At 26.5% G+C, this 20,734-nt stretch overlaps 1 protein-coding gene and 1 long non-coding RNA gene across 3 annotated transcripts; both read right to left on the reverse strand.

Annotated features, from left to right (window-relative positions):
* Nucleotides 1-7,118: 7,118 nt before the first annotated feature.
* On the reverse strand, nucleotides 7,119-15,867 carry LOC135928112 (pre-mRNA-splicing factor 38A-like). Of its 2 annotated transcripts, none has more exons than XM_065464465.1 (8): nucleotides 15,713-15,867; nucleotides 15,513-15,672; nucleotides 15,349-15,470; nucleotides 15,222-15,307; nucleotides 15,060-15,173; nucleotides 14,483-14,523; nucleotides 9,013-9,135; nucleotides 7,119-7,436 (listed from the first exon to the last, which is right to left on the reverse strand). In XM_065464465.1, the coding sequence occupies exons 1-8, from the start codon at nucleotides 15,840-15,842 to the stop codon at nucleotides 7,364-7,366; spliced, it is 849 nt and encodes a 282-aa protein (XP_065320537.1). In that variant the 5' UTR covers nucleotides 15,843-15,867; the 3' UTR covers nucleotides 7,119-7,363. The 2 variants fall into 2 exon arrangements, with proteins under 2 accessions (XP_065320537.1, XP_065320538.1); XM_065464466.1 differs by having other exon boundaries at nucleotides 7,120-7,436; nucleotides 15,513-15,652.
* LOC135928898 (uncharacterized) lies at nucleotides 10,565-11,218 on the reverse strand. The gene is made up of 3 exons (XR_010572401.1): nucleotides 11,128-11,218; nucleotides 10,672-11,025; nucleotides 10,565-10,629 (listed from the first exon to the last, which is right to left on the reverse strand). It is a non-coding gene; the product is annotated as an uncharacterized LOC135928898 (long non-coding RNA).
* Nucleotides 15,868-20,734: the final 4,867 nt, after the last annotated feature.

Consider the following 20,734-nt stretch of genomic DNA (forward strand, 5'->3'; position numbering starts at 1 on the left):
AAATTTTAAAATTCTATCGATGGCGGGTATTAGGAACATATCGCAACCAACATTGTGCTGACTCAATTCTGTAAATACACTCTGTTTTTACCAAATTCACTGAGGCATTATCAGATCAGATAACTGATATGCAATTTATTGATAATCTCGAATCTGCTACATTTACCATTATATGGTTAGCTATGTCTTTGGATTTTTCACTATTTGAGAGGAAAAAATTCTATAGTTTTATTGAAACGACCTTAGTTTTGTTGAAATAGCGGAGGATCAAGGGAAATATTTTAATATTTCCCTTATTAGATGCATCTGTTAGAATTGCATATGTATGTCCATCTTTCAAATCGTCAAGAATTGACCTCCTGGTTTTAGGTCCTAAAACATTGATGATAGCCTTGCTCATTCTTGTTCTACAAGTATAGTTTTGATTTATATTAGAGTCGTTAAATATTATGGGAAAAAAATTCTACCAACATTGTGATGATAAGTATCTCTGTGAATGTTGTACTACAAGATAAGTGATTACAATTGCCGCAACTGTAGTTTTATTTTTGGAGTACCTTATTATGTATTTAAACGTGATACGTGATAATTAAGCGCCTCCTATAACGTTATATCCACACACGATTTCCAATTGAGGTCGTTTGGGACATTCGCATAAAATATATTTTTAATTGTAAAATTAAAATCTTTTTTTTATAAAATTTTATCTTGTTTATATTCTTTTATATTTAAACAAGATCGTTGGTTTTTTTTTATAAATTAATATATTTAAATATGTCAAGATGTTATTTTATTTTGAAAAATAGTTACCGACTATGTATTTATATAAACTAATTATAAAAAATAATAGGCGGATAATTAAGTCAATTCAAAATCCCGGCCCGGCCCGCAAATTTTTTTTTTAGCAATTCTTATATTTTTACCGCAATTTTCATATTTCTCCCGCATAATACCAAATTTCTCCCGCAATTTGAAAATTTTGACCTGGCAACCCTGTATGCATATATATATGATTTTATATGTTATGGAAACTGCTGCTACGGCTCTTTCGATTTTAGAATATTTAAGATATATCACTCCTACGATAATTAGTATAATATTAAAACTTTAAAAAATTGCTTTAAATAATTTCAAGTTTAAGCCACTTATTAATTCAATCCTGCAAGACATAGATAGATGGTATACAGTTGAACAATTTATATTTTGATGTTATTTATTTTCAATAGATTTGAACATAACTATAAAGATGAATATCTACAATCAGCATTAATTTACCCACTATTTAAATTGGATTGGGTCTTGATAAAATTATGGGCCAATAAAGGTAATAGGCTTGAAAAAGAAGACTTTGATTCCTTTAAAAAACAACCTACATACAAGATTATATTCTGATAAAGATAAAATCAATTTTAGAGAGGATCTGGATGAGGATTCTTTAGAAGATAATTTAAAATTATAGCAAAAAAAATAAAATCCGATACTCATTCCCTGCTTGGCAAATATCAATTAGGATGCGGAACTAAAGGAGACGTAGATATAGGCTCTCACTGCTTATGAATCTACCTCCAACATCCCCAATAAACTCCGTTTTATGTAAAATCGATTTTAAGAATGCTTTCAATACAATTTCACGTTCCTCGGCACTCGAATCTTTTTTCGATAATTTCCCCCAATACTGGCGCTTCATAGACATCTGCTATAACAATAGCACTCCCTCATCTTTAATGGTAGCCTTATATATTCTGAAAAGGGAGTACAATAGCGACCCTCCTTGGCCCTATTCTTTTCTGCTTAGCTATCCATAATATGATGAAAGATCTTAAATTTGATTTTGATCTCGACCTAAACCTATGGTACCTTGATGATGGCACCCTTTGCGGTAATCCACATCAAATAAGCAAAGCCCTTAACTACCTCGAAAGAGAATGCTCTAAAATAGGTTTAGAATTAAATAAAACTAAAACTGAAATTTGCTTCCTCAAACCCGAGATTCCCTTAGATTTATTTAAAGATACACTATTATCGAAAAAGATGATATCCAACTATTGGGCTTCCCATTACTTAATAATTATATCCGAAAAAAATATCAATAAAGCATTTTCTGAAATGCAAAACTTGGAAATGTTCATCAACCACATTCCATCGCACCAGCTTTTTTACTTATTAAAAAAGTGTTTATATCTTCCCAAAATCTCACATCTCTTCCACTCATCCACCTCCTCAAAATTTTTCATTCAACACAATATTCGCTAAAGACCTTTATAGAAAGGATCCTCAACCTTCCATTATCAGACTTTAATTGTCACCTAACCCAATTACCCTCTAAACTAGATGGTTTCGACTTGATCCCCTTGGAACTACTTTCCCTTTCTCTATTTATATCAAATCGCCTATCGCTCAATTCTTCGATCTCATCATTCATAACTCCTCATGATGATCTTCATTCAGCAGCAATAGAAAGATGGAATCTCCTAACTCCAGTGGGTTATACATTTCTTATCGAAATCTCTAACAAATCTATCATCGAACCCCTAATAAAAAATTTACAAAATAAAAATTACAAAATATCTTGATCCTACCGAAATCAGCGATATAAAACTATTACAAAACAAAGATAAATATGGCGGGCATGAATGGCTCGAGGCACTTCCAAGCCAAAGTTTAGATAATCTCGTAACCAATGACCAATTGAGAGTTACTATAGGCTTTAGACTTGGATGTTCGCTTACACGTTTACACTCTTGCCGCCAATGCAGCCTACCCGTTCAACCTAACGCCAGACACGGTCTAAACTGCATCCGCAGCCAAGGACACCATCTCCGGCATAAAGCAATTAATAAAATCATACATAACGCTTTTAATTAATAAGGCAAAAATACACAACATCCTTGAACTTACCAACCTCTCATTACAAGACGGCCTCAGACCAGACGGCTTAACCTGCATTCTCTGGTCCAATGGTAAATCCCTTATATGGGATGCAACCTGAGTATCATCCTTTCCTTCATCAATTAATACAAACCCTCTTACTTGTGGGGAAAATAAAAAAATTAATAAATATTCAAAATTAAATTATATTTCGCCAATAGTCATTTCAACTAACTACATATATTTTTTCAAAAACTTTATCACGAAAATTTTTTAGCATCAAACGAAAATCGCGAATCCCTTTTTCTTAAACAAAAACTACTAATTGGAAATTATTAAACACAATTATACTTACATTTTAGGTATATTTCATTATATAATTAAGCTCTTTTTAGAGCCTTCGATACGAAATGAGGATTATTCTTTAATTTTTAATAAATTGCCCAATTAAAATATAATACAACGAACATGCGTTTAGCATGGCGAAAGATGAGTTGAGCACACTCTTGTTTATATAATCAAAATTTTGAAAATCGTTAAAATTAAAAAATATCCTAAAAAGATCTCATCTTATAAAATATTATTTTTATATATTTTATTTATATATATATAAGAAATTTTTTATATAATAAATTTTTCAAGTAACTAGTTATTTTTTAATTACTTTAGTCAGTAACGCGCGTTCCTTTTTTCAAAAGGTCGCTTTTCTTTTTTGAAGTAACTTTAAAGCACTAAAAATTTAGGATCTCCAGTTTTTAATGAGATTTTAGTCTAAAAATTTTAACAATTTAATAGCTTCAGGGCAAAATTCCCCAATGTGGTCGTTACAAGGAATAAAAATAATATAGATAAAAAAGAAGAATTTATTAAATTTTCGCATTTCCGTTTGTTAATGCATTTCGAAATTACATTCCGCTTATTCTTTTCCATTTTTTTGAATGAAATGATTATTATACCGTCTGGTTTTTTCCGTCGACTGGGTTGAGCCTATGAGTTCCAGAGTAGATGGGGACCCTGCGTTATTGAGAATTTACCTAATAGAGTAGTGCTTTTACCTTTGCTGAATTTGCAGTGCTCTTTACATAATTATAAATATAAGGAAAAACAATTATCCATCCTAAGCGTAAAACTGCTATACGAAGTTCCTCAGTGAAGTCCCAAATTGGTACTAGAATATCTCAACTAGCCATTATCCAAGGCCAACTTTAAATATATCTCTCATTACAAGTTTGAATTAAGAACGTAATAAAACGAGCCATAAAAGCAAGGACCCATTCTTTTTGAGTCCGTATCCACAGAACGGAGTGAGGTTTCCAACTTGCAGGATCCCTGGAAAGAGCTTATCAACTGAAGATGGGGTAAATTAATGATACATTAAATATTTGGGTCAGATCAGCGTCTACATGAACGGTGGGGGGGGGGGCAATTTTCATCCTATTATTTTGAGGGGGGTGGAGGCGGCTTTAATGGGGGTAGAATAAATTTTTTGGGGGGTTATCTAATTGCTGTAAAAATTAATACTTTTATTATAGACCTATTATAATACAATTCATCAACCAAATCTATATAATGCAAACAATCATAGACATTATTTTTTAATAAAACTTTCTGCTATCCTTTCAAATGTAATTTAAAAGGTTTAGACATTTTCAGCAAGCTCATAATGCTATAATAATGAATTCATTGTAAATGATGGGGGTTTTAATTGAATTTATTATCTAAAAAATAACTACTTTATTATATTCACAAAATGTCATAGTTGGTAGTAGAGATAAAATAATTTAAGTTATTCTTTAAATTTTCTGAAAGAGAATCATTATAATTAAAAATGTGAAATTAAAAATAAGGCAACATCGCCGCTGAAGGCGGTGAAAATTTTTAGGGGAGTAGGCATAGGTTTTTAAAGGGGGTTTGCATTCAGTGAAAATTCTGTCATGTAGACGCTGGGTCAGATGATAACTGCGAAGAAATGAAGGAAGCTATCGCGATGGTTTTTGGTGAACGAATGTTACCGTCGCCATATTTGTTTAACAGAATGGCCTGTTTGTTGCCAAGTTAATGGTGAAAATAATGTTAAAGATTTTCATTTTTAAGAATTTAATTCTATCGATAAGGTTAAGAATGGAATCCTTTAAATAAACGGGAGATGACCGAAAGTCATGTATGATTTATTTAAGAAAAATGCTTGATTAGGTGCTAAGAATTTTAAAAAAGGAGTTATCTGAATTAGGAATGATAAAAGATTGTTGAATAAATATTGACTACTAATCATCCTTCCAATTAGTGGAATAGGCTCGAGCAGTTAGTGGATGGGAAAGGAAAGTCGATGGGCAGTTGGGAAAATTGAAAATATTTCGCACTTAGGGACCTTTAAGGTGCCAGTAAGAGCCAAGGTTTGATTATGAGGATTTTGACATAAGTTCATTTTTAATTTCAAATAAATTTGAAGAAATCTTGACCCTGTTTGTAATCAGAATCTAAAATGAAAATTAAAAACCTAAATTCACGAAGGTTCTGATTAAGGCTCTACCGATCCACAAAATTTTCACCAATCCTACATATTTTTATAAAACCTATTCGATATTTTGATAGATTATTATTTATCGTCTATCTTTGAACAAAAGATTAATATTTTATATGCAAAAAAATAACTGTAAACTATGGGGAAAGAACAAAAAAAAAGATTAAAAATTTTATTTTAAACTGAGGTATTTTTATCGTGTCTTTTTGTTCAGATTTTTGTCCCCTGGACTTTTTTTATTTTGTAAAAGATAAAAAATACATTTAAAAATCAAATATTTTTTTTTTAATCTCACATTTATACATAGTCCAAAAATTCAAATTTTTTCAACATACAAGTAAATTGCATGTTCCTTTTCATTCATATTATTATTAAGAAATTATGTATAAAATAATATTATTATTAAATATCCAAAAATATTACGGTTTTTTGAAACATCGGCGGGATAAGTCTTATTTCCGATTAGAGGTCTTCAATGCCCGGCCTGGGCAACGTTTGAAATTTTTTTGGGTGAGGCATAAAAAATAATTAAGCTGAATTATTGATGAATTCAGATATTTGATAGTAATATTTTATAAAGTGAGGGGATTTCATTTAACCACTCACTAATATTGTAAATAGTTGTTTATTTGGTGTTCAACTACATATATTTCGGGTTGGGCTTTGAATTTAAACATCTGGCCGGAAAATCTTAATAAAAAATTAGAAATGTGCCGAGCCGGGTAAAAATTTGGCGGGAGCGGGCAAGGTCCAAATTCCAACCAGGTTGAGTCTAAAAATTTTATAAATTTGCCTTGTATATTAAGAATAGAGATTCAAATATTTAATAGTTTATTTTTGTTAACATAATTTATATTTAGTTGGTCTATTCAAAAAACTATATACATTTCTTTGATTAGATAAAAAATTTTTATCAATCGATCAAGAATAGTATATTACTATTCGTAAAAACGAGTAAATTATTCGATTCTTATAAAAAAAAGAATAGAATATGAATAATTCATTATTCGTATTTGAATAGGCCTAATATTTAGTAATTACGCGAATACGATTCTAATATTTAGTAATTACGCGAATACGATTATATCTCCAAATCTTATACCCGACAACTAAATGTAATAAATCTTTAAATTTATTACTATAAATGATTCACGATATTCCTTACCTAAATGCAAATCGAAAAACATTATTTGAAAGCCTAAACTTAGGATAAGATGCATAAAAAAGGGATTTAATGTTTTTTTTAAAAAAAAAACAAGATATAAATTTATAATGAATGTATATATATGGCGAAAACCTTATGCAACCTAATAAAACTTGTGCTATTAATCGGATAGAAAAAAATTGTCTCACTTATTAGGAAGATTTAGTATAAAAATCGAACCCGACTTAACAGAATAATGAATATCATTATTGGAGTCGAATAGAAGTTAATTTTCGATCAAAATATTGAAATGAATTGAGATTAGGGGATAAAAAAATGTTTCTTATTACTATTACTATCTTTATGAAAATTAATCTACCAATTATTATTATAAATTTTTAAAAATTACAATTATCTTAAATATAATTTATCAATATTATGTTAAATTTTTCATTATAATAATTATTATAATATCCCGCCCATTTTGTTAAATTAAGTTTATTATTATTTAAAATAATTAATTTTATAAATTTTATTTTAAAATTTCGTCAAAATAATATTGCATGATTTTCCCTCATTTTTTATATTAAACAAAAATAGTATTTTTCTTTTTTAATATCCTTAGTTGAGCCGCTTGGCTCGAACCCATCTACCTAACAAATAACAACTCTACTTCTTCTTCTCCGTTTTATGGCGATTTAACAGAAATATTATTTATGTACAATTTATATAAATTATTATTTATATTACAAAATATATGTACGGGTCTAAATTTATAAATGATACACGATGAAAATAAAAATTTTCCTTTGTAATTCACTACAAAAATATTAAGCCCTCAAAGGTTGGATACCCAATTTTTTTCGCCTTGCGTTTTCGACTTCTAGTTCTTCCTTGGATATTCTGTAGAAAAACAATGTAAATATTATCTAAACTTTATTATAGGATTGTATAAGATTGTGAATCCCAAAATTGCAACTCAAGGATCTAAGAGGGAAGGAGAGGGTCAAATTGATGTTGAGATTAGCATATAAGGCGGTGAAAATCAAAAAATTCATTTTTTTGAAATTTTGAAATTCAAAATTTTTTGCTTAACATATATTAGACATCGTTTAGCTTGTCAGATTTAAAAAATCAATCATAATAATTTAACCCTATAGCGCACCAAGTTCTGCTCAGACCTACATATTAATACTTTATTTTCTTTTAAACGCCTACTATACTTTAAACGAAACCAACTTCATACAATATATATTTTTAAAGGCTACATATTGCGGATTTACATTATATTCTTAATTTTTTCCTGTCGTGCATCTGACAATTTTTATATGATCCAAACAAAGAATAATAATTTTTCGAATTCATGTTTAAAAGAAAAAAATTGATGGTGGTCCGCTCTCATGCGCCATTTAATCGTTTATAAAAATCGATATCATCTGCATTTTATTATCAAATAAATGGAGTCTGAGAAGAGCGCTGAACTACCATGTTTTTAAATATTATATTAAACAAAAAAATAATTCGCGAAATAATTATCCTTTGTTTGGAAACTAAAAAAATTTTTAAAAATATTAGAAACCTCTTTAAAAAAATCTTCAGTTGGAAATAACCTTAGTAATAAAAAAAATCGACAGAAATTGATAATAAATGGATGCCTTTGGGAATAAAATGACCACTAAAACATCTCGATGATTATAATGTGAATGTGAATACTACACAAAATTGAGATAAATAATATGGAAAACATTTAGAATAACATACAATGAATAGCTTATATTACCCTTATCCTGTAAAACTAAATTGCCGTAAAACGCGCAATATGTAAAAATAATTGTCCAATTGTGTGAAATTGCTCTTCAATTATTCTGATTCAATATTTCGCAATATTCGATATTCCATGTTATAATAATAAAGGAAAAAATAAGAAACAACAAATTAATGATAACGATACTGCGAGTTACAAACAAGATTAATACCGATAACAGCCAAACTAATAACAAGACTAACGATAATGTAATAAGAGAAACGATAAGATCAAAAGAGAGAAACACTAAAATCTTGAATATTCAAAATATTATATTTTCTATTTTTTTAAAAATTTTCTCACCGAATTCAAAAGGAATACGTAAAGTCTCACTATGACTTATAAAAACTTGAAAAAATTTATTTTAAATTTATCGCATACCCTCAACGAGCATCAATTTAAATAAATGACCATAAAAAAATTTGACATTTTTCTATTTTTAAATTTATCCATAATTTTATACTTGTAAATAAATGTAATGATGATATAAATTCAGTATTCTGAATTAAAAAGTTACGCACTAGAGGGTTAAGGCCAATACGGTTCAATCTTTGAATTTAAGACCAATGATAACAAAACATAAGAATGAAGATTTGTGTATATAAGCAAATAAATATTAAAAAAAATTTAAAAATTTGATTGGTTGATTAAATTTAAAAAATATTAATAACTAACTTGGAATTTGATTTTTCTGATTTTGATTCTCCATTTACCTTATGGTGCTTTGAGTGGTGGGAGGAATGGTGATCCCCTTCTTTAGATTTACTTCTAGATTTATTTTTTTCACTCTTTTTGTGTCTAAAATAGATTATTTATAATAATAACCAAATTATAATTCATCCATAATTTAAAATTTTTGTTCTCATATTGTGCAATTTGAGTGTTAATCTGAACCTTCGACAAAACACCTAATTTATTAAATAAGAATAACTTTATTTTTTTTAGGTTTCAAATGGCAAGCACTTTATGCAATTCTTGTTTAGGAAAACGCTCTTTAAAATTTGAGCATAGGATTTATTTCAAGAAAGTTAAAATTAGAAAACTGCACTTGTTAATATAAATATATATCTTATACATCATTTTATTTTGAAATTAATATCATGGACCTGCAGGTCTGGTCTGGATATACGGGTCAGAAGACCGTATTTAGTTTTTTAAAGTATAACCGGGCTAGGCTTAAAAATTTTTTTTAAAATACCCAAGCCTGGCCGGGCCCTATATTTTAAAACCAAATATTTCAATATCATCTATAAAAAATTAAAAATAAATATAATATATTTATAAAAAAACCAAACGTGCCTGAAATTTAAAAAAAAAAATAATCTGGGCTGGGTCACAAAATATAAAATCTGGATCAAACCAAAAAAAATTTTTCCCAAAAAAATCCGGGCTGGGCAAATGGTGTTTCTGCAGGTCTATGATATATATATTTCTTTTTAAATAAAGATTGTTAATATGTATAGACTAATGGTATTTCATTTAGATTTGCGGGAGGGGGAGAGTGTTCTTAGATTCGTGAAGTTGGAAGATGCCGAATGAGTGGCAAGCAGGTTATTAAAAATATTAAGTCCAATTTTCGTTTTAATTTTACTATTAAATCTTTATAAAAGCAAAAAAATTAATAGAACGCAATTTAATACAAAAAAGTGCAATTAATAAAATGTGTTTCATAAAAAAAATTGTTAGCGTGTTGGTAAATGACAAATCACGAATAAAAAAATTTTCTCTTTATTAATATTAAATTAACGGGGATGTTTCTTTAAGTCCAGAGGATATATTTCAGATAAAAGAAGAAATGATTAGAATCCTTACTCAAGGAAAGAATAGCGTTGTTAAAGTTACTCAAAAGAGTATCTAGTTATATAACATGGTTACCTTATATGAATTATAGCAGGGATGCGAACCCGACAAAATTTTTGCCCGGGTTCGGTTCGGGTTCGGTTCGGGGTATAAAAAAAAGGTGGGTTCGGTTCGGGTTCGGTTTAGGGAAATATTTTTGAACCCGGGTTTGGTTCGGGTTCGGTTCGGGTTCAAGAATTTTTGAGTTGATAAAAAAAATTCTATATTTAAATCATAATAAAAAACTAAACATAAATTTGATATAAAAAATAAATTTTTTATTTTATTTATAGGCAAATATAGTTAAAAATACAAAGCATATAGTCATGTATCAATTTTATAAATTTTATTTAGACGTATTAGCATAATTTCTTCCAAGAGTTGTTCACTCATCCTCGATCTATGTGGTGAAAGAATGAATTTCAAATGTGAAAAAGATCTTTCAACGCTAACCTATGCTAAATGTATTTATATGTGAAAATATGAAAAATTAACTTGGGTTGCAGGAACAGCAAATAAGATTTTAGATAAAATATATAATTCAGGGTGTTCCAGCTTAGCAGACTCCCAAAAATGCAAAATATTTTCCTTCTTATCTAATCTTTTATAATCGCTAAATCCAGTAATTATTGTTCCAATACTTTTCTCAGCAATCGTTGGCCCTCTTTTAAGTATTTTCTCCTGCCTTTCTTTAAGTTGTATCAATTTCTCTAAATCATCTTCTTGTTCAATAACTTCATCGGAACTAATATCATCAGATAAAATCGGCGTTGTTAAGCTTTTAATTCGTCTCCATAAATTGACAAGATGTTTTTTCGCACAAATCTTATCATCATCACTAAGTAATACCTGTAATATTTAAGGATTTATATTGTTTATATTTAAATATTTCATAAAATAACAATTTTAATATAAATCTAAAATAATTAATTTACTAAGCTTTTAATTAACCTTGTATCTTGGGTCCAGGTATATGGCAGCTAAGAGAATTTCGTTCTTTATAAACCTTTCTTCTCTGTTCTTAAGACAAGAATATAGTAATTGAGCATAATGGTTTGGATTTTTTTCCAGTTCGATGCAGCATACCATGCTGCATAAAAATCTGTCAGTGTTAACTGTTCAGATTGGAATTGTTTGGTTGCGATTTTTAGCGGTTTTAAAATTTCAACAATCGTTATTATCTCTTTCCAATTTTCAGTCAATAAATAATCAGATTGCTCTGTAAAAAAATCTTCGATATTGGGTTTTAGTAAAATCAGCCTTTCTAACATATCATGGGTTGAATGCCATCTGTGGCAATCTAACACAGGCTTAGGGAGTTTCATATTTTTTAATAACTTTTGGTAAGTGGGATGTCTTAATTTTAAATTTAGGCTCCTAGCTTTTGCAATGGTTTTCACAATAGGTGATAATTTTATAGCATCTTGAAGTGCCAGCTGAAGTGTGTGAGCTGCACACCGTACACTATAAATCGGATAGGATATAATAGTTGATAAAAAAGTATTTTGTATATCATCAATATCATATTTATATACATTTACATCCATATTTTTCTCATCTGCTGATTCACTCCTTATATCATAATCAGTTTCAGGTTGCAGGAGCTTTATAGCTCTTAAAAAATTACAACCATTATCAGAAGTAATTGTGTATATTTGTTGAATATTAATTTTAAATTTTAGTAAAGTTTTTAATATATTCTCTTTTATATATTCTCCTGTAAATCTCTCTTTCAGCTCTACAATTCCAAGAGTCCTCAAATTTATAATGGACTTTGATATAAATTGAATATTTACACCAAGAATTGACCTATCTAGTCGTTGAACTGCATCAACTTTTAAACTTATTAATTTTCCTTCTACCTCTCTCGATATTTTGTCTCTAATTGATTGGGCTGTTTTATTAATAGTTCTGGATAAATTTTCTTTGTTTATAACTAAATTGAGCCCAGATAGGAGTGGATTTATAATTCTTTGAAATCCCGAATCTTCAATAATTGATAAAGGCCGGCCATTTACAGTAACAAGTTCTAGTATAGAACTCATCAAATCATTAGATGATATATTTATACTTATATGCTTTTTTGGAAAAAAGGTTTCTATATTAATTTAAGGTTTTTTTGCCAATAACAATTCCTGATATTTGGTTTTTTCATTTAAATAATTTAAATATTCATTGTTGTGATTTCTTTCCAGGTGTCTTTCTAAATTTGACAAGTGATTACCAGACATTTTTACTTTGCAATATGAACATATTGATTTTTTTTCTATTGTATTAAGGGTAAAATGCTTATCAAATATGACTTTATCTTTAATCTTAAATCTATAAAAAGAGAACAATTTTTTTAAATAGCAATGATTTCAGAATTAAAAAAGAGATATTTATAAATTTAATTTCATTTATAATATGCACTTCATTATTATCTTGTAAAAATTAAACTGAACCAAAAATAAATGATTAGCATATATAAATTTTAAAATCATTTTAATAAGTTCACAAAAACTGCCCTACATTTAACAATTTTTAAGTTAGATGTTTAGAATTTTTTAAATTAACAATATAATAATTTTTACTTTGATTTGTTAACCATTTTCTTCTAATTAATAATCTTTAAGAATAATAAGATAAAAATTTAAAAATAAATGGCGTAAATTAATTCAATTGTTTAAAATTTTTTAACACTCCAATAGGAATCGAGAATAAATTTAAAAATGGCATAAATGAATTAAGTTGTTTAAAATTTATTAAGACTTCATTTAATTGGAAATTTGAAAATATAATATTTGTATTTACATATATTAATATATGATTTTAAATAATACACTGAACCCGATTGAACCCGGGTTCAATAAAATTCTTAGGTTCGGTTCGGGGTTTTGAAAATTTTATAAATGGGTTCAGGTTCGGTTCGGGTTCAGAGTTTTTTTCTAAAAACCCGGGTTCACTTCTCCGGGTTCGGGTTCGGTTCGAATCCCTGAATTATAGGTTAGGCGGTATTATCACTTTAGCGCCTTGCTGCTCCTTCTGCCATTATATAAAATTATTTGTTAAAATGATTGGATCCGAGGCGGCATTTGATTTAGTGGCCTGAAGTGTAGAGCTTATTGGTCAAAGTTAAAGCCCTTGGGGACCTGAAGTCGGGCTCTGGCTTAAAAGATTAAATCAGGACAAACTTAAATTTTTAAAAAATGCAAAATGACATTTTTGCTTCTTTTCAATAATTAGAATTTCTCTGAATTTAAAACAAAGCAATTTATTATTTTTTTAATTTTATTTAACTTTATTTAAAAAAATGGGTTTTATTTTATATTTTACTATTAAAAATGTCGGTCCAGGTCTATTAAGAAAATTGAACTCAGGCCTAAAATAAAATTAAAATTTTGCTCTGTATCCCAAGCTCGCATTTAAAAATTATTTAAAAAAATTTTGGCGGGGTCCTAGACTCGGGCAAAAAAAAGGAATTTGCGGGACTCTAGGTTGGCGTTGTTTTCACTTTTTTTGATATAACGGTAACTAATTATTCTTTAGGAAATGTGATACAAATATAACTAATAAGTAAAATATCTCTCATCTATTAAAATGTAATTTCCGATTCTAGGTGGAATGACCCACTCAGCCAAACGCTCCTTTAAAACGTTTTTTTGTAGTCTAGGGGAGCTTTTTTGGAGGGAAAATGGATATCTTTTAGAAACAATTTTGAAAGTGAAAGTCAAATAAAAAAATTTACCAAGCCCAACTTTGAATGAAAAATAAATATTACAATTGTATTATTTATATTTTTTTAAAAGTGCGAATAAATATTAATTGCAATATTTTTCTTCAGGACAATTATTTCTTTATTTAAATTGTATTTTTTGATCCACAAATTTTTCACCACTCCAATATTTATAATTGATTTTAATTTACCATATCTTTGAACTATAATAAAAAAATCTATTTAAAAAAAACACTTTTACAAAAGTGTATTTCGTTTTTTTTATTCTCCAAAAGTTAATATTCACATTTAAAATATTTGCAATGTTTATGGATTTATGTAGTGTGGTTAAAAATCTTCATTTAGCCAAATTAAAAAAGATTAAATCAAGATTTTAGAAAATATATTATAACCTAAGCCTCAAAATTTAGCCAAAAGTCCTAAAATGTAGTTGGATATATTTTTTTAAATATCTTACTCCTGATATTTGTTAATTTATGTGGCATTGTAAAAAAACAAGTGTAATTTAGAATAAAAATAATTAATTGCCAGAAATAATAAAAAATATATTTGAATAATTAACTAATTAAATGTTTTAAATTAATTACTAACTTTTTCTTCCTAATTTTTAATCTTTGAGGAGATATGCTTCTCTGCAAAATAAAAATAGATTAAATATAGAAGAATTCACATTTCATAAGAAAAATTTAGGTAAATTTGATAAAAATAGATCTCATATAAAAGTTAGATTTTTAATAAAATACTTTAATTTATAAAGAATTAAACATATTCCAACTATATTAACGTCATTGAAAAGATGGTTAAAGAGAGCAATCTTGAGTTTCAAAAGGATTTGTTTTATTTCATAAAATATTACTAATGCAACTAATTGTTTATAATTAATAAAGGTTCCACTACTAATTACTATATTAACTTATAAAATATTATTAAATCCCACTTATGAACATAGATTTGATAATTTATTAAAAGTTAAAAATTTTCTACCAAAAATAAATAAGCTTATATAAAATTTTAAAAAAAACCAGAAGGTAGTTTTCAATTTTAAATTTAAGTGTGTAATTATTTTTTTTAATAAATGAATAACTAAACAAGATAGAAAATTGAAGAACAAAGTTTAACATAATCAAAGAAGAGGAGATTGGCAAACATAATCATAAAATAAATATACTTTTCTCTTGTGTGTATCATCTTCTTCGGCTGTAGAAACATTCTCATCCATATCAATATTTAATGCACTTATTCTCGGTTCCAAATTTTCAGATTCTTCTAAAACATCTCTTTTCTTAATGAAATATATAATTCATTAAATTGTAATTATATTATCTATTACTTGAATACGTGGTAATATTACATCACAGTATCTGTCATCATGCAAAAGTTTGTCTATCAATGCATCCATATAAAGTAATTCAAATTCTAAATGTGTAATTATTTTTAATAAAAAGCATTATAGATACTTCCTTGTCTATTCATGTATCGTAATTTTCTATAATCATTATAAAGAGGCTCCAAATATTTATAGCAATCTAAAGATGTCCCCGTTAATCTTAAATAAAAAGCTCCAAGAGCCCGCATATATCTAAAATTTAATAATAAGAAAATATTACATACAATTACATACTTAAAATTTTCATTCTTTATTAATTCAACTATTATATCTTTCTCTGGCTGAATTTGCAACATCTTTAAAACTAAGCATAGAAATGGAGTAGGTTTAACATTTCCGCCATAAACACCACCTAGATATCTTATTTCTAGCACCTTATCAACAATTAATTCAGCTAGATAGATGTTTAATAAAAAAAATTAATATATTAAAACCAGAAAGGGCAAAGCATTCTTCCTTCCAATATCTTGAATCATATATTCTGGTCCTTATAATTTTTTCAATTAAATATTGAGGATTTGTTCCTTTTATAGTCCTAGCATCTTTAACAGTCCGATTAGCCATTAAATTAGAAAGAAAAGATAATCGACAAAATGTCGAAATTAAAATAACTATAATAAATCAGCTGGATAAAATTATTTACTGGTTTTAGTCTTTAAATCATTTATATACCCAATTTTCAAAAATTTAAGGATATTGATCTAATTTGTTTTGTATTGTCCTATAAATTCTGGAAAAGGTGATAATTTAAAATTTTTTAAACTTATTTTTTAATTAATGAATGGAATGAAATTCGATAATATTTCAACTCTCAAACATTTTATAACATATATTCGCTCAACACAACATGATTATCCAATATATAATCATAGGAAAGTGATATATGAATGCAAAAGAGGAGGTCGTAATTTCAATTTACCTAAATAGGTTTAAGAGATACGAAATTTTTAAACAAATGTGCAATAGCATACTTATTTTCAAACTCAAGCTTAATAAAAATCACTATGTTTTTATGCTAGAAAAATTTAATAGTGTTCTATATTTGATTAAAATTTTTAAAAGTTAAGAAAAGAAAGTCAGTTTTTTTAGTGGAGGGCTTAATTTAAAATTTTGTATAATAAAATTAATTTACTATTTATAATTAACTTGATTTTTTCTATTATACAAAATTTCATTATATATATATATTTAACCAAGAAAAAAATATATATTAATGAGTTTAACAACGTATTAGTCAGTGATTTTATATCTGAATCTATTGACTAAAGTCAGAATTATTCTAATGTATAAAATGTTTTATATTAATTAGATAATGATACAATCAATGATGATTTAACCTCAGAAATTGATATATTACTGGTCAAGCAAAAACAAATGCTTTATCAAATGGTGCGGTTCATAAACCAAACGGGAAAACCAATAAAAGCCAAAAAATGGGTATTTATATTTATGAAAATATAATTTATTATTTTTATTAGATATGAATTAAAAATGGGTAACTTTATGAAAGAAAATTATTACAATTATCGCATAAAATTTGACATAAAAAAGAATATCAAATTCTTAAAATAATTTATGAATCTGATAATGAATATATTTAATTTTACTTATGTATAATATTTTATATTAAATAGTATATTTTAATTAATAAAAATTTTAATAAATAAAATATATTTATATTGTTGAATATTCTATAACTGTTGGGGTACAAATAGTCTAACATTTTAAAGAAGCATTATTATCATTTTTTAGCTGGTTCTTGAGATTTAAAAAAATTTTAAAAAAAATTCTAATGTCTGGTAGAGATGACTTTTTAGCCTTGAAATATTACTTACATGGTTTGCCCATATTTTCGCACATAATCACTTATTATGAGGGCGTAAAATACATAATCAATATTTTTTGTATTTTCTATTAGAATATGATATTAAAAAAAAATACCCCTATCTATATCGATCTTTCGAACAAATTTATATTCATAACGTAAATTTATATAAAAAAAAATAATTTTTTACATTAAACATAATTTATTCATTAAAAAAAATTTCAATAAATTTATTTGCTTTAAATTTGGTACATCAATGGTATTTCATAAAAGTATATTACAAAATAATCAAAATAATCTTAGAAAATTTTTAGCTCAACAATTAATATTTAATCATATGAAATATTATTATTTTAACAATCAATGGCGTCATGGCTAAGGAACGATTTATATATTCTTTACATGAGAAAAATATCTTTCACAATAATATCTAAAACGAATTTTCGATTCAATAAATTTTTATCCATAATTCGATCGAATTATTCGTATAGTTTATTTTTTCATATTATTCAAAATTTATAGTATTTATTCCTAAATAATTGAAAGCTATTCATGAATATTTAAAATTATGTGTAAGTATTTAACATGTTCTCTATAAAGCATTTTTTTTAAACCTTATTTCTGCATCTATAAATCACTTTTTAAATTTTAATAATAATCTTTTATAAGTAAATATATTATAATTTTGGTAGGCAAGAAATCTTCCAAGATGAAATCATACATTTAAAAAAATATATATTCAAGGATTCATTTTAAAAAGTTTTCAAGATTTTTTATTTTGAAAATATCTTTAAAGAATTTAATTATCGAATCGAATAATGTTTTTATTATTTGTAGGGATATAAATAAGGAATTATTCGATTCGATAATACGAATGATGTAAATATTTTGTAGGTATATCAATCTTGAACTATCGTTAATTAAAAGGGGGAAAAATATTATGCAATAATTTTATCAAAATATTAAATTGTTTACTTTTGTATTTGAGGAAGTACCAACTAATTATTAACGTGCGCATCTATATGAGCGGTAGGGATAGGAACAGTTTGCATCCAATTCTTTTTGAGGGGGATAGGGATTTAAGTGGGATAGACTAGGGGTAGTGTTAATTTTGTAGGGTTATTAAATTTTAGATAAAATAGGGCAAAATGTATTGTTGTAAATTTTTTTTTTTTAAATAATATATTTTTATTCAATATAGTTTAATACTTTTATCATAGACTATTTTATAATACAATTGTTTTGCTAAACAACCACCAAATTTATGTATTGCAAAACACCAAATAAAACAATTTATGGAAATTTCTGCTATCATTTTAAGTGTAATCAAAAAGGAGATTTCTATTATTAGACTCAGTAGCGACACTGCCCTGTAAAAATTTGGAAATTTAATTTTTAAACTACTAAAAAAAGGAATTTTGGATAATGTTAACTAAAAAAAAGTAGTAATTTTAAAAAATAAATTTTTATATGCCAAACAATATACTATAATAATGTATTCATAGAAAATGTGGGGGTTTTTTATTAAATTCCTGTTCTAAATAACTTTTTTTATGTTCACTTTTGATAGATAAAAGTTATTCTTTTTATGAAGGGAGTATTATTATAAGAGTAATTAATAATGTGCAAATATCGCAGTGGATAATATTTTAGAAAAGAATATTAGTTAATGTCATTCCTAACCTCCTACATTATAAAAAAATATAAATCTTATATTATTTTCCACAAATCTCATAAGGTTTCGTACATATATTTAAGAACTCTTTTGTAAAAAAATCACAATTTTATTTTTATTCAATAAGTTTATAGATATTTTTTTATAGATTATTTCGATTTTTTTTCATGCAATAGATTTTAAGCTTATAAATTTATTTAAAATTTTTTAAAATTATTTTATAGATATTCCGTTGACTTTTAATAAAAAAATTATGATTATTCAAAAATTATTTTTTTATAAAAGTTCGTTTTGAAAAATAATTTGTTCAGATAAACGATAAAGAGAGGTTAAAAATTGGAAAATTTTTATAATTGTATAAATTTTATAGCATAATATATCTTATTCTTTTCTCATGTAAAATTAGCGGTCCTTATAATAGACTAATATTTTGAGCACGGGGCGCCCTCGCGGCCTTGTTTACTGGCCTGAGACTATTGTTAAATACAATTGTCACCTCACATATATGAAAATGATATTTTTATTGTAATTATAAGAAAAAAAGCATAAATATTTTATATTTATAATTCGATTTCATTATAAATGTGAAATAGTTTTTTAAAAAATAAAGATTAACAATTTTCGTCTTTTAATCCTTTAAAGTCCAAGTTTTTTTAATGAGTTATATTACCTTAGATGAAAAATTTATAGTTTCAATTTTATTTTACAATGTATTTATATAAAAAAAAATAATGATTCCATTTGGCATATATGGGCTCCGATATGCAAAAATAATGTTCTTAAGAATAAAAAGGCTATCATTAAAATAAATATGTCAGATTCCATTTGTAGTAATAGAATGTATATCTGTTAAGGTTGGCAGGGAGTAGTGTTGTTAAACGGCTCGTTTTGAGCCGATTTTTAAAAACGGCTAACTCACTACTTCATCCAGAAAAATATTAAGTATGTCTGAAGATTCAGCTAATAGAAAGAACAGCTGTCTAGACATATATTATCAAAATCTTGAGGCTTAAGCAATAATTTTCTGGCTAAAAGATTGAGTTAGCCGTTTTTAAAAATCGGTTCAAAACGAGCCGTTTAACAACACTAGCAGGGAGTTAGACAAGATTTAAAACTTTTATTAAATAAATATATTTTAAAAATATTTAACTCCAAATATACAATAAATTTATTCTTTATATATACAAAAAATCTATTAAAAAAATTAAATGTAACTATTAAGTGAAGTTAATATAAATTGTGTTAATTAAATGAATGCGACATATAAAAATTTGCGCTATATAACAACCAGTATAATATAATAATTATCCATGTTTAACATTCCACCCTCTAAAGGAACCCCGCCTAGGTTCTCTTTAGACGTAAATCTTACGTGTTCAAGGAGTTTCCCATATATTTTTATCATAAAATCTGTCATAGTTTCGTCTTGAAAAATGATAGTTATTTTGGTTGTAAAACCTTTGGTTGCTATAATATGGTCGAATCTGCCATGGTTGTCTTAACTGATGTTTGTAATTATTATCATAATGTTTGTTGTTCTCAATATATGGCATCATATGGGTATAGTCATATCTAGTATTAGTTAGTTTTTGTTTGTAAACTTTCTTATCTTGTCTTACTCCCTCCAAATCTTTGAAAAACGGTTTAGTTGTTTATATGATTTGACTTTGTCATCCTACTGTTAATTATTATCATTGTTTGTTATTAAATATATATGCGAAGATTTTGAATGATTTTAGAATGTAGGTATTATTGAATAACGTCGTAATAGAATAAAAATCGTCGAGTAATCAAAATAAAATTAATTTAACGGATATCGAATTTGATTAAGAATAATTGAAGCAGAATAAATTAATCAAATATTGAATATTTGGAATGAAATAATTAATTGGTCGCGTTTTATTTTTAAATATTGCGTTTTATAAAATAATTTTTATCAATATTAAATTTCAATTT

The sequence above is a fragment of the Gordionus sp. m RMFG-2023 genome, chromosome 4 (assembly GCF_954871325.1).
Source record: "Gordionus sp. m RMFG-2023 chromosome 4, tfGorSpeb1-WG-v2, whole genome shotgun sequence".
Lineage (NCBI taxonomy): Eukaryota > Metazoa > Nematomorpha > Gordioida > Chordodea > Parachordodidae > Gordionus > Gordionus sp. m RMFG-2023.